At 34.9% G+C, this 13,125-nt stretch overlaps 1 protein-coding gene across 1 annotated transcript; it reads right to left on the bottom strand.

The window, feature by feature from the left end:
• Nucleotides 1-2,339: 2,339 nt before the first annotated feature.
• On the bottom strand, nucleotides 2,340-2,909 carry LOC149794818 (uncharacterized). Its single transcript, XM_089963714.1, has one exon. The coding sequence runs from the start codon at nucleotides 2,907-2,909 to the stop codon at nucleotides 2,340-2,342; it is 570 nt and encodes a 189-aa protein (XP_089819840.1).
• Nucleotides 2,910-13,125: the final 10,216 nt, after the last annotated feature.

Raw genomic sequence — 13,125 nt, 5'->3', positions numbered from 1 at the left:
AACTGGAGAATACTTGTCTTCAGAACTATACAATTTTACTCCTGAAATAATGGTGACATCTGTGAACAAAACCTACAGTAATGACAAAATCAGCATGGGGAATTTGTATGACAATGCTAATATAGCATTAACAAGTGTCATAGTTGATTCACCAAGAAGTTTTAAAGACGTTTTGAATCAATATAAAACTGACAGTGGCTGATGATAAAACATATTTCATCACAGGTAAAATAAGGATTAGAAGGATTACCAAACATATTTCAATTCATCAGTGGTAAAATCATGATTAGAAGGACTACCAAACATATTTCAAATCATCAATGGTAAATTAAGGATTAGAAGGATTACCAAACATATTTCAATTCATCAATGGTAAAAAATGACTCGAAGGATTACCAAACATATTTCAATTCATCAATGGTAAAATAAGGATTAGAAGGATTACCAAACATATTTCAATTCATCAGTGGTAAAAAATTATTAGAAAAATTACCGAACATATTTCAATTCATCAGTGGTAAAAAAAATGACTAGAAGGATTACCAAACATATTTCAATTCATCAGTGGTAAAGTAATGATTAGAAGGATTACAAACATATTTCAATTCATCAGTTAGAAAATAATGACTAGAAAGTTTACCAAACATATTTCAATTCATCAGTAGTAAAATAATAATTAGAAGGATTACCAAACATACTTTAATTCATCAATGGAAAAATAGGGATTAGAAGGATTACCAAACATATTTCAATTAATCAGTGGTAAAATAATGATTAGAAGGATTATCAAACACATTTCAATTCATCAGTGGTAAAATAATGATTAGAAGGATTACCAAACATATTTCAATTCATCGGTGGTAAAGTAATTATTAGAAGGATTACCAAACACATTTCAATTCATCTGTGGTAAAGTAATGATTAGAAGGATTGCCAAACATATTTTAGTCAAAGGCGTATAACATTATAACATGAAACAACAGTTTACAAAAGAAGAAAAAATAGCTATTTTATGAACAACAGGAAACATTGTGCTAAATAATACTAGTGTTAATGATTTGTATACTGTTCACCGCGGTTTTGGGATGGATTCAAGAATTAAACATGATAATTATGAACTACATAAAAGAAAATAAAATAAATAAAAAACGAAATTAATAATTATTAGAGAAGATTTTATTGCTAATATATATAGAGACAGTATAGCTAATTTTGATTAATCAAAGCTCTACAGATGTTTGTCAGTGAAAGATAGATATGTAAATGGTATTAAATAGTGTCAGGAAAGCGAAAGAATTTTGGGATGATTAATGTTGGTAATGGAGCCTCGCAATAAGATAATATGTGAGGCAACTAATTGTGTAGAGACAAAGTTTGCACTTCATTTATTAGCAATTTAATATACAAGATTTATTATTGTTATTATTATTATTATTATTATTATTTGTCCAACATTGTTTCCAACAAGTTTTTTTTAAGATAAAATGTTTAAATAAAGACAGTAATATAATAATAATTGAATCTTGTGAAAAAATAGATAAATTGTTAGAGCTGTTAACTTGAATGTATCAAGGAACAAATTTGTTTCTGATTGATACGTGCGCTATATCAGATGATGCATAAAAGAAGACAACAAATGCACTGTATTGAACTTGTTTTTAGCAGTAGTCACTGTGAAATACATTTCTGGATAATAGTTGAAACATACAATTCAGGAATAAAAAGACATTAGGGAAATGTTAGGTCTATAGTGCTATTTTATTCGAAATGAGAAGGGCTTTTATATAAGTTCCAAATTAAAATAGCTTAACACCTTTTACGGAAGTTTTCTTTAAACATGATTGTACTTACCTGTGATGAAATTTAGACAAATCTTTTATATCGCATTAAGGGACAGTTCGCCGAATAGTTGAAACATAGTAAAGTTAAAAGGTTGAATTTCTGTAGAAACAGCCATGTAAATTTTCGCAAAGATAAACGTTTTTCTGTTTTATTTTGTTGTCTTGTCTATGTTTTGCATCTACCTTTGAAAAAGACTCATTAAAGAGTCGAAAGCGTTTAGTCTAGCTAGATACTAGTTTCGCAGTTTGTTGGCGGTTTATTGCATATATATATATATATATATATATATATATATATATATATATATATATATATATATATATATATATATATACAATCAAGGGGTTTTACTTGACCGAGCGGTGTCAAAACCTTGGAGCGATCAGGGCCATGCAGAGGATTTGGGGACCCGAGAATCATTCAGATTTTGGGCCCCCCCGAAAAAAAAAAAAAATACAAAAAAAATAGCCGATTATATGAAGTCCATCTTTCTTTTTTTACAAGGTCATTTTTCTTGCACTTGTTTTTGCAAATTCCTCAATGATATCATGGAAATCAAGTTTTCGCGCTAATTCACACTCAATACTCAAAATGGCAAGATCACTAGTTCGTTCTCGTCCCATAGCTGAGCGCGAGAAATTCTTGATGAGTTTCAATTTACTGAAAGAAGGCTCACTTGAGGCAAATGTTACTGGTATGGAAAAGAAAATACGCAGCGCTATCACTACATTTCTGAAGAGTTCACCAAGCTTCAGTTCTGAAATCCTGTTCAACAAGTCAAATGGAGAAAGTGGTTTCTCACCAAACTTTGCTGCATGAATTTGTTTCTTATGAAGCAATTCTTCAGACATTTCAGTTTCAGTTAAGTCACATGAATATTTCTTCGAAAACTCAGAAAAGGCACCCTTAAATTCACCTTCAGACTGATTTTGATACTCCCACAAGAAAGAGAATGTAGCCATGATTTTTTGAATAGCTGTGAAACGAACTTTAAGTCCACCAGTAACTGAATCAATAATGTGATATAAAAAAGGTCTCCGAAAAGTTGCCTCTTCTTCTGATTCCATTTCCGTTGAATCTGTGATATGTTCATCGCCTTCAACTTGTTCTCCAGCAAATTTTTTACGCTTCACTTTCCGATGAATTGGAAATTCAGAACTAATTTTTGCAGACACTGCCACTGTTTTTGGCTTCTTTCAAAATTGTTGGCCAGTCATCCCGAACAGATTTGATGTGACTGATCAATGCCTCAATGTTTTTCACCTCAACATCAATAGTTGCCCTTCTTGCCTGAATGACCTGGCTGCAGCGATCAATCAATGTGAGGACTTTTGAACATATTTGAAGGAGTTCATATATTTTATGGCATCTTTCACATCAGTTCGTGTTTTTACAGTCAGATTCAAGCTCTGGACTTCTTCCAAAGAGGCAATGATTCCACACAAGTGATTAGAGAAGGGGCGAATGCTATCAAGTCTCTCAGTCCATCGCGTCCCAGATTATCCATGCAGAGACACACCATGCAGCTTCTTTTGTAATATTTCCCAGCGTTGTGGACTAGCAGATAAGATGGTATACAGTTTGAACAATTCCAAAGAAAGTCTCAGCATCTGTGCAGCTTGAGGCAGCATTCAGTCCACTCAAATTCAGTGAATGACAGCCACGTGGTGAGAATATAGAAAGTGGGTTCTTTTTTAGGAAAATTGCTTGAACAACTTTGTAATTTCCTGACATGTTCGCCCAATTGTCATAGCCTTAGCCACGGCAGTCCTCAAAGCGAATTTTCAAAGTTTCCAAAGTCTCCAGGACTAATCTTGCAATATCAGATCCAGTCTTTTTTGCACAATCTGCAAAGATCAAAAACCGCTCTTCGATGGAAAATTTTCCAGGTTCTTCATGTACGTATCGTATGACAAAAGTTCAGTATGACTCATATCAGGGATGGCATCAACCATAATTGAAAAATACTTTACAGATTCACACGCTTCTACGATTCGTCTCCGAGATTCAGCAGCACAAAGTTCAATTAACTCATTTTGAGAACGATTTGAGAGATAATGCGATTGAAGCCTTTGACCTTTTTCCTGTGACCGTTTAACTTTCATCACATGTTCCTTGAGAATTGAATCATAATGCGAAATCAGTTCTAGCAATCCTAAGAAATTTCCATTATGAGGAACTCAAATAATGTCGGACTTCCCGCGAAAAGCCAATCCACGTTCACCAAGAAACAGAACCACATCCAAGATTCGTTCTAGAATATTTCTCCATGTAGCTGCTTCGGTGAGGATTTGGCGATCCAGAAAATATTCATTTGACCGATCATTCTTCACTTGAACGTCTAATTCACGCCACTGAATGTAGCACTGTTTATTGGCTTTTGAATGCTCATGCTCAGGAGCTCAGGAATACGATTGATACGATTCTTCCATTTCTTTCCAGGTCTCCATCCTTCCATCATTGCAAGTGATGAAGTCAAACGTTGAACCTGACTTTCAGGTGAAAATAATCGACATGGCAAACAAAATAGTGACATCTTTGCTCGGCTAAATACAAGCCAATCTCGCGAAAATGGTTCCCTATTTGGCATTTTACCTTTCAAAACAGACATTGGAAATAGGTGATTTCCAATATCTTTTGGCAGCTCCAGTGGAAAGAAAATTTGACCAGCCTTGACAAAAAATTTTCCAGCTGAGTGGGTAAGAATGTTTCAGTTTCAAATTCCCCAACTTCAAATGGCTGCAACAAAACTGCACCAGTTGGCCTTGCAGAAGTATTATCACTCTCACCAATTTCAGTGATTTGACTGTCCTCAAAAATGGCTGGTGCACTTGTACTGTCACTGTCAGCACTGTTACCAGTAACATATGCACCTGCGCTTTGGCTTTTTGCTGAACTTCCTAAGTCATGACCAATGGTATCGACTTCTAAACTCTCTATAGCTGCTGGAACAAAAGATTGGATGTCAGGGTCATCTTCTTTCTGAGTTGATGAACTACTAGAAGGGGCATCTGAGGTCTTGGGAGTCGTCGTAATTCAAACATCAAATAAGGATTGCCTACCTTTTTGCAGAGCTGCTTTTTTTTTGCTTTGCTGATTTTTAGCTTTGACGCACCTGATGGATATGTGCGTTTCATTTCAATTCTTTCCACGTACTATGCAATGCTTTGACGACTTCAGGGGTATATCTTCCAACTAGAAAAGTAACGTACTGAAATGCAGTACTTGCTGAGTACTACTGTAGTACTGCTGAATCTTCAACCAAAGCACTCATTTCTCAGCAGTATTTCCATATTTCCGTTTTTAAATACGGTACACGTGAATTATATTCAATTTGTAAGACATCGGCAGATCATCGCTCATAGATCCTTTTCATGCAAAATATATGCCTGACGACTGACGTTTCAGACCAAGAGAAAGTCACGAACTGACGAAGTCATATAAAACTCACGTCAGTCAAGTGAGTCGCATTACCGGTAGAAACTATATAGCAGAATGATCCAATCCGTCATCCCACTTCGTTTTTTTTTCCTGTCTCACATTGTCATTAGTTACTTCGTGCTGTAGTGCATGTTATAACTGGTTTTCCTTTAAAAAAAAACAATAAAAAAAACACATGTTTTCGGCCGGCAGAACTTCCCGTGTTTGACTGCGTGTGGGGGCCCCCATGGTGGGGGTATCTCGGCCTCTGCACGGCCCTGGGAGCGATTCTCGCTAGAAATCATTAGTTTACCCCAACTTTCCAAAGACTTCCATACAACTTCAGTTGTAACTTAGAAAGCCCGACGTATCCATTCTATACCTAAATATTACTCTAATCAATGCAAGACCACAGATATCACAACCTGCCAAATATCTATCAACCGCATATCTGCATGGTTTCTCTTCATCAGGTTTCCGTACTGCCAGCAGTTCACGCCGTAGAAACTAGACAACTAACCATTAACACAAGGAATTATTTTAACTACGCCACCTAAGGCCAGTCAACCCATGGTTTCCATGTACATTTCGCCACTATAACTGCACTATATTTGCCACCATGGCGACATAAACGGTATCTGCCGAGTCCCTTCTTGTTGGTGCATAGTGTAATTTACCGGTTTTTTACCGTAAATACTGACATTGCAGTCACACCACCAATGTACGCCACTAGATTTTAGTAGGGACTTTATTATTCCATCGAGACTCATTCGGTTTGGAACTGAATCCACTACTAGTGAACCATGGCATCATGGAAATTCACTTACACGATACTCCGTGACGTTTGCTCCTAGTAATTGGCTAATTATTTCGGGCAAAGGAATATCTCTATTTGCACCGAATTTCAATAATCAGGCAAGTAATCACAAAAATCTAAGAATACCTTAAAACTGGGCGCTATAACCAAATGCGCATATTCCAAACTTATTACAATATCTATAAATGGTGTGTTCAACTTTTGTCCATAAATTTAGGTTGTATTGTAAGATAATTTTTGTAATTATCTTTGCGTGGTCTTTTGAAAAAGTTTTAGAAGCGAAATTATAACCCACATCCAAGTCATCTTATTGTGTCTTTTTTATATAAGGTTGAAGTTGTAAACACTCTTCATTCGTACTTTAAGTTCACGCTCTGAAATCACTGTTTGTTGTGTTCAGATGGTATTTGAGTGAAATCGTTTATTTAAAGGTTGTTCACTGGAATTAAGACTCATGGCAACTCAGCGCATCTAATAGCACACTCAGTACTGGAATTCATTCGGAACACTCTATACCTTTGGGTTATTTGGGATTTATTTCACAATATTGTAACTTCCTTTTAAATTTTCACTTTAAATCGAAGGAAATAAATTATTTGCTGAATTATACTAAATTTGTATGTTTTGATTTTCTTTTACTTACTTTAAGACTATAGGGTCCTAGCAGCACAATACAAAGCTAATATTTTTCTCTGATTGTGGATTACGTATTTAGACAATTATTAATGTAAACATGCTTATCTTAATCTGAGTCTAGAACATTGGTATTTTTTCAATGACATACCTAGTGCGCCTGATGTTTCCCATTTCTTTATTATAATTTTAGTAGCAGATTTTATCTTGTTGACAAATTAGAATGTTCTACAGTGGAAAATTCCATTAATTGATAGAGTGTTTTTTGAAAATGGTAATTGCGACCTAGATCAAGCAGAGGGCTTTATAATCATGTTTATTTTAAAATTACTCATTCTGGCATTTAATATCTGAAGCAAAATCAGTCGTATTGTTTTGTTCAGTATTTCATTTAGGTTAAATTATTTATTCAAAATATAATTCATTGAAATACAAAGTACTCATATATAATATTCTTGGACTGGAACAATAAATTGGAATTATGGTGAATTTGCATAAGGACATTTTGGATTATTGTATAGTGCTTCATCAAAAGACTGTTGGCAGGTCTCCGCATCATATCCCACTAGAGGCATATCAACAAATTTAGAGTTTGAGTTTTTTTGTTGGGGGGGAGCACCATTGGAATTTAATTAGAACTTTATGAATAAATACTTATGCTCGAACTTTTTTGGACCTTGGGGGATTTATTTCACGATACTGTAAGTACGTTTTAAATTTTCACTTTGTTTTCTAGGAAAATAAATTATTTGTTGAATTTTACAAAACTTTGTTGTCACTCTAAATTGTTACTGACTTTAAGACTATAGAATCGTCATGGTACCTTCTCATTACAACATTCAATCAATTTATCAAGCGAAAGGGTGAGACATTTTTCCAAGGTTTGGAAGCTCAGTTGGTAACAAAGTCTGATAGAAGATTATTGAGTATATGTACACTTGTTCAGGGTACGTAAGAATATTATGATATATTCAAAGTCGCTGACGTAAGGGTGTGTATAATTCTTGTTTCAAGGTGACACCCTACAAATTTTAATTTTGTCTTCTTTCATTGCTTCCAGAATATAATTTCTTTGGGATTTCAGTGACAGATCTTTTAAGCATATAATATATAAACTTTGGAATTTATAATAATAATTTAAGAGTTTCTTCAACGAGATTGTTATTTACACCGGCAGGTCAAACATTGAGTCCGATCAACTTTGGTGGAAAGAGGTCATCGTAATTATACCCCGACTCTCCTTGAGATCCGTTTCGTGCAGGATGAGGATAATAAAAAGTTATACCTCTCGCTAGAAACCCCGCCCACCATCCGAACGTTCCAACCGTGATAATTACGTGATCACATGATGCTAGAGTTGCCAAGTTTACTTCAGGCGCATTGTCATCGTCTACAAAATAGATGTTATCCTTAGTTCTTTTACTAAGTTTTTTTGCGACCATTTCATATCATCTAAAACCACAAGAAATATCGACTCGTGGAATTTATCTTTCATGTAATCCATGGCCTTATAGACATATTCTTCAGGAGCAGGAACTATACCGGACTTGTTATACATGTTCTCCTTGACTAGGTCTCCCGTTCAAATATGGATTCCTGTTAATGTTGGAGATCTCAGTACAAACTTGATCGTGCATTTTTTGCGATGATGCTCGCCTTTTCTCTTGTACTGTTTTTAAACTGAAACTGTTGCGAATTTCTTGTTGTGCATGACTAAAGTACTTCCAGGACTGAAGATAATAACCCACCGTGTAGCTTTGATTATTTGGCAGTGACATGAAATTTTTGTCAAACTTACAACAACAAGACGCCTCTTGTACCAATTTAAATTTGTCACAGACGTCTCGAGTTTTGAATACTTGTACATTGTTTAGATCGAAGATTTGATACAGAGGTCCACTTTTACTAGCATCGAGAGTAAATTTGTTCTGTGTAGCTATGCCTATAAGGGAAGCAAACCGAGACACCTGGTTCCCCAACCGACCTTCACTAGTAAAGCAAAGAAAATGACCAGGCCCCATGTTGATAGTTGCGTACTTTGTATCAAAACAATCACTGAAGCCAATAAGTATAATGACTGAGGTAGCAAACGACAGGAATAAGAGACCTGAAGATAACTGTTGACTTAAATGTTTAAATATTTAATTAATAATAGTTCATTCCGTCATCAATATGCTCGTTATCACCAGCAGGGTTTTGTACATTTTAATGGAATACAGCATGTCTTTGTTCAACATTAAAACTGCAAAAAGAAACAACTTACAGTTAGGTAGGAAGAATTTAACATGGTAAACTTTTGTAGTTCAATTTAATATCGACATAACCACCAGTTTGGTTAAATGTTTGCTTGAACGTACTCAAATTAAAAGTATTAGCGCACCCTCCTGTTTGTTTTTACATTTCTACCGATTTTAAAAACAAATAAGTATCAAGAATATTAAATAATGAACAAAACTAGGATATAGAAATGGGATATTTTTTAGTCATTTTGTTGATCATTTTATAATTTCTAACCTGGTTGGGGGAGGGGGCAAGTCTGTTTTCAGACAACAGATGTGATATGGTTCGCCGTCATCGATAATTTCAATAATACTGTAAATATTGAAATTATTCATTTTCAGCACGTGTGTACAAAACTTCCTCCTTTTTATTTGTTTACTTTTTTATATATGAAAACTGGACAAGCAATTATTGGACGTAGACGGCACAGTTTTTACTGGAGTGGACTGTTCTAAAAACTAGAAAAAGAACAGAGACCAGTCTATCTGCTTGTTTACATCCCGAGCTTTTTTTTCTCGTTTGGTTTGAAATGTCAATGCGTTTACACTGTTGGTGAATGTAATGACAAAGCTTTCTGCATTTTTTTACATGCTTGATGCTTTTCGTTTTCAAAAAAGGTGGGGATAATAGATACTTTATGGCATTTGAAAAAGAAAACATAAAGCGTTTCCTAAATTTGGCAATGAACATGTGGAAATGTTGTGTTTTAACTTGCAGCAATTTTCGTAATGAAATACCATAGATCTATAATTTTCATTGAAAGGTGGTTTTCCATTGGTGATTTAATAAAAGTTTTGAAAGGCGGTTGTCCATTGGTGATTTAAAAAGATTTCTGAAACTCGGTTTCCCTTCGGTCATTTAATAAGATTATTCTGATATTTGTACTTCCGAGTTTTGCACATAACTGAATTTATTTGATATTTTCTTGTTACTCTATATCAGTTCAAACTTAAACTGACTGGAATCACATTTTCAAAATTTTCATAGCTTTGAAGCTGTCCCTGTTTCAGATTGGTGATACAACAATGGCGGGATTTTTATTTTTCAAAATATGACGACATTTTGGTACTTGTTTTGCAAAGTTTCCAAAAACAATATCATAATTTAACTCAATACGACTATTGCTAAACATTTTGGACGAATTTTTAATTGTAGTATTTACATAATTGTTTAATGATTCATTTCCGAAGGGAATGACCAACAGTTTGGATATGAAGACTGTATGTAATCTGGATTTTAATGAGTCCTTGCATTAGTTTGTGATCAAAGTCATAGATCTTGAACACAAAATGTTAACAAAAAACCATTAGGATAGCTCTCTTGATAATAGTGGATAAATCAGGCTAATAGATTCTCACTGTAAAATTCTGCATTGCCAACACGTGAAGAACATGATGTATATCCGACAATACCGTTAAACGCAAACATAGACACAAAAATTAAACAATGTGTTCAACAAAAAAAGCAGCAACTACTCTGACTATGCTGTGGCTACAAATATTTTCAGTTATTACTTTGTCATACCGAGTCATACTTACATTTCACGCTCACGTGGATAGAGTCAAGACCACTGCAATGGACTTTCGACCTGCGGCAAAGTTTCTAGACAATAAAAAGTTAAAAGGCTTTCTTTCAAATTATGTCCAGACTTTAAACGATATTTAAACGGAAAACAAGAGACAAAACCGTACGCTTTCTTCATCAAAGTTAGCAACAGTCAAGCAACCGGTTTACCATTTTAAAAAATCAAACGTCTTTTTCATGAGCGGTTACAAATTGATCTTTAAACTTATTTAGTTTTCTCCAGGACAGCTTTCGGTGACCTTCCTAAACATTATAAATCTAATATCGTTCATCATTTATAATGTATCAATAGTCTGTCATGGTTAAAGAATTTTTAATTCGTCCTCTATGAGATTCGAATCCAGGTCCGCATGTAAACGGGACCCATCGCTTTGCCTGCACGCACCAGTCCATATTCCATCAGGACAAAGCACACATCACCAAAAATGATATTCAATGTCGGTGATATATGTTCTCGTACGTAGCAGACACAATCGCATGGCGTCTTAATAATTCATTCTCATCTATCTACACAGTCATTACGGATTCCTACGAAGGAAAACATATATATGATAAATTATGGAGAATTGCAAATATACAGCAACAATAACGGAAAATACTATCCCTATATACTACAGGATAATGCTTGATAATATTTGACAGAATTAAAATTTGATACGAATAATACTATCATACAGCTTAGAAAATTTGTAATTCCTACTCTACAGAGATTCGAACCCAGGCCCGCATCCATCGCCTTCCCTGCAAGCACCAGTCCATGTTCATTTTTATTTCATTTGTTTTTATCCCTGTGGATGTAATCGTCTATGTCAATACACTGATAAGTAGTATTTGAAATATGCTCGGCTAGAAGGACATTTCCTCCTCGTGTTGAAATGCTACTGTGTTGATCCGTTTGATAGGAAAGTACTTTAACATTTTATGACCTTTGTTTTGTTTTTACTTTAATGTTCATAAAGAGTGTATAATTTAGGGATGCATAAAATATCTTTATATTCAACATGAGCGGGTTCTGCATACACATTATTGGCTTTCTTTCATTAAAAAACAGTAGACGTACAGAAAGGCTAATGAAACAGTACAAACAGCAGAAATTTTATTTCGAAATATTCAGGTTTGTAAGTCCTCTTGTTTTGCATCTCCTTGATTTCAATGTATTTATATCAATATCGCTTTTGAAAAATCTTCTAAATAATATACACTAAAAGCAGCTACATATTTTTATTGCTAGTGTTAAACTTGTAGAACAGGTGTGGTCTGATATATTTGAATATACGTTGAGTATTTCATACGTAAACCATAATACCTATTCCCAGTTAACAAGATATTCGGACTAGAAAAGCAAATATTTTACATGATATGCCAATGTGTATTAAACATATTCTACATATGCCCGGTGTAACATTTATCATTTCATATGGTATGTAGTACTCGTGTACAACGTTGGTATCTTCTTTTGTAACCATTTCTGTGTCCCTTTCTGATTATTTCAACCTCCTTTTGTACCGTTCCCGTTTCGCACTGTTTTGTAACACTGGTCTGTAGCCAAAATGCTTCCGAAATAAATGTAGTCAAACTTTACTAATTCTGAGTCACTGAGAATGAAAACGATGCTTACAATTGTTGACTGAGTCTTATTTTATAGGAGCCTTAACTTAGGAATGGCGGAGGATAAGTGAGTTATAAAGGGAAGAAACCAGAAATTTCTCAAATACATCTTTGACTGGATCTATAAATAAATCTATGACTGAGTTTGGAAAGTAATTGCGCTTTACGAAAAATAATGAATGATGCAATGTGAAGCTGTTATTGTGTCATACATGAAATGAATTGCATTATGTTATTCCTAGAAGTCATGGATGATGCAATCATAACTAATCTCACATCACTCTGCTGAACAAATTGCCCTATATCAGCTCTAGAAATCATACAATGTCGAGCTCTCTTGTTTGTCAGTGTTTGATTTTGCAAGGGACACATTTCTGTTTAGCCAAAGAGAGCAGAGATGCCTCGTACTTGTGTGAACAAAATCAGATAATTTCTGCTATTTTTGTGGTGAAGTGGCTTTTGCATCACAGAAGCGCAGAATAACCACTATGATTAAGAAAGCATATCACCTTTATTTTGGCTGCAAAATTGGAGAACAGGACCAGAGGTGGGCCCCACACATATGCTGCAACAGGTGTGAAATAAATCTTCGCCAGTGATTGAACAGAAAAGGAAATTTATACCTTTAGCAGCGCCAATGATTCGGAGAGGGCCAATAGATCATATCAGCAAATTGTTGCTACTGCATGGTGCCTCCAGTTGTGAAAGGTGTGTCAAGGAAGAAAAAGTGGACTGTGAATTATCTAAACATTCCATCAGCTATACGCCCAGTAACCCTCTGAAAAAGACTGTCCCGGTTCCTGATGCACCAGAATTATTCTCACTCTAGTCAGACGAGGAAAAGGAAGAGGATGGAATATCTAGTCCTGAACCATGAATGTCCATGAATGTCACATGACCCATATTTTCTCCCACCATCCTCCTCTGAGATACACCTCATA

The sequence above is a fragment of the Sinohyriopsis cumingii genome, chromosome 7, assembly GCF_028554795.1.
Source record: "Sinohyriopsis cumingii isolate HCF-2022 chromosome 7, ASM2855479v2, whole genome shotgun sequence".
Lineage (NCBI taxonomy): Eukaryota > Metazoa > Mollusca > Bivalvia > Unionida > Unionidae > Sinohyriopsis > Sinohyriopsis cumingii.
The sequence above is the reverse complement of the archived record's forward strand: the minus strand, read 5'-3'. Positions and strand labels throughout refer to the sequence as shown.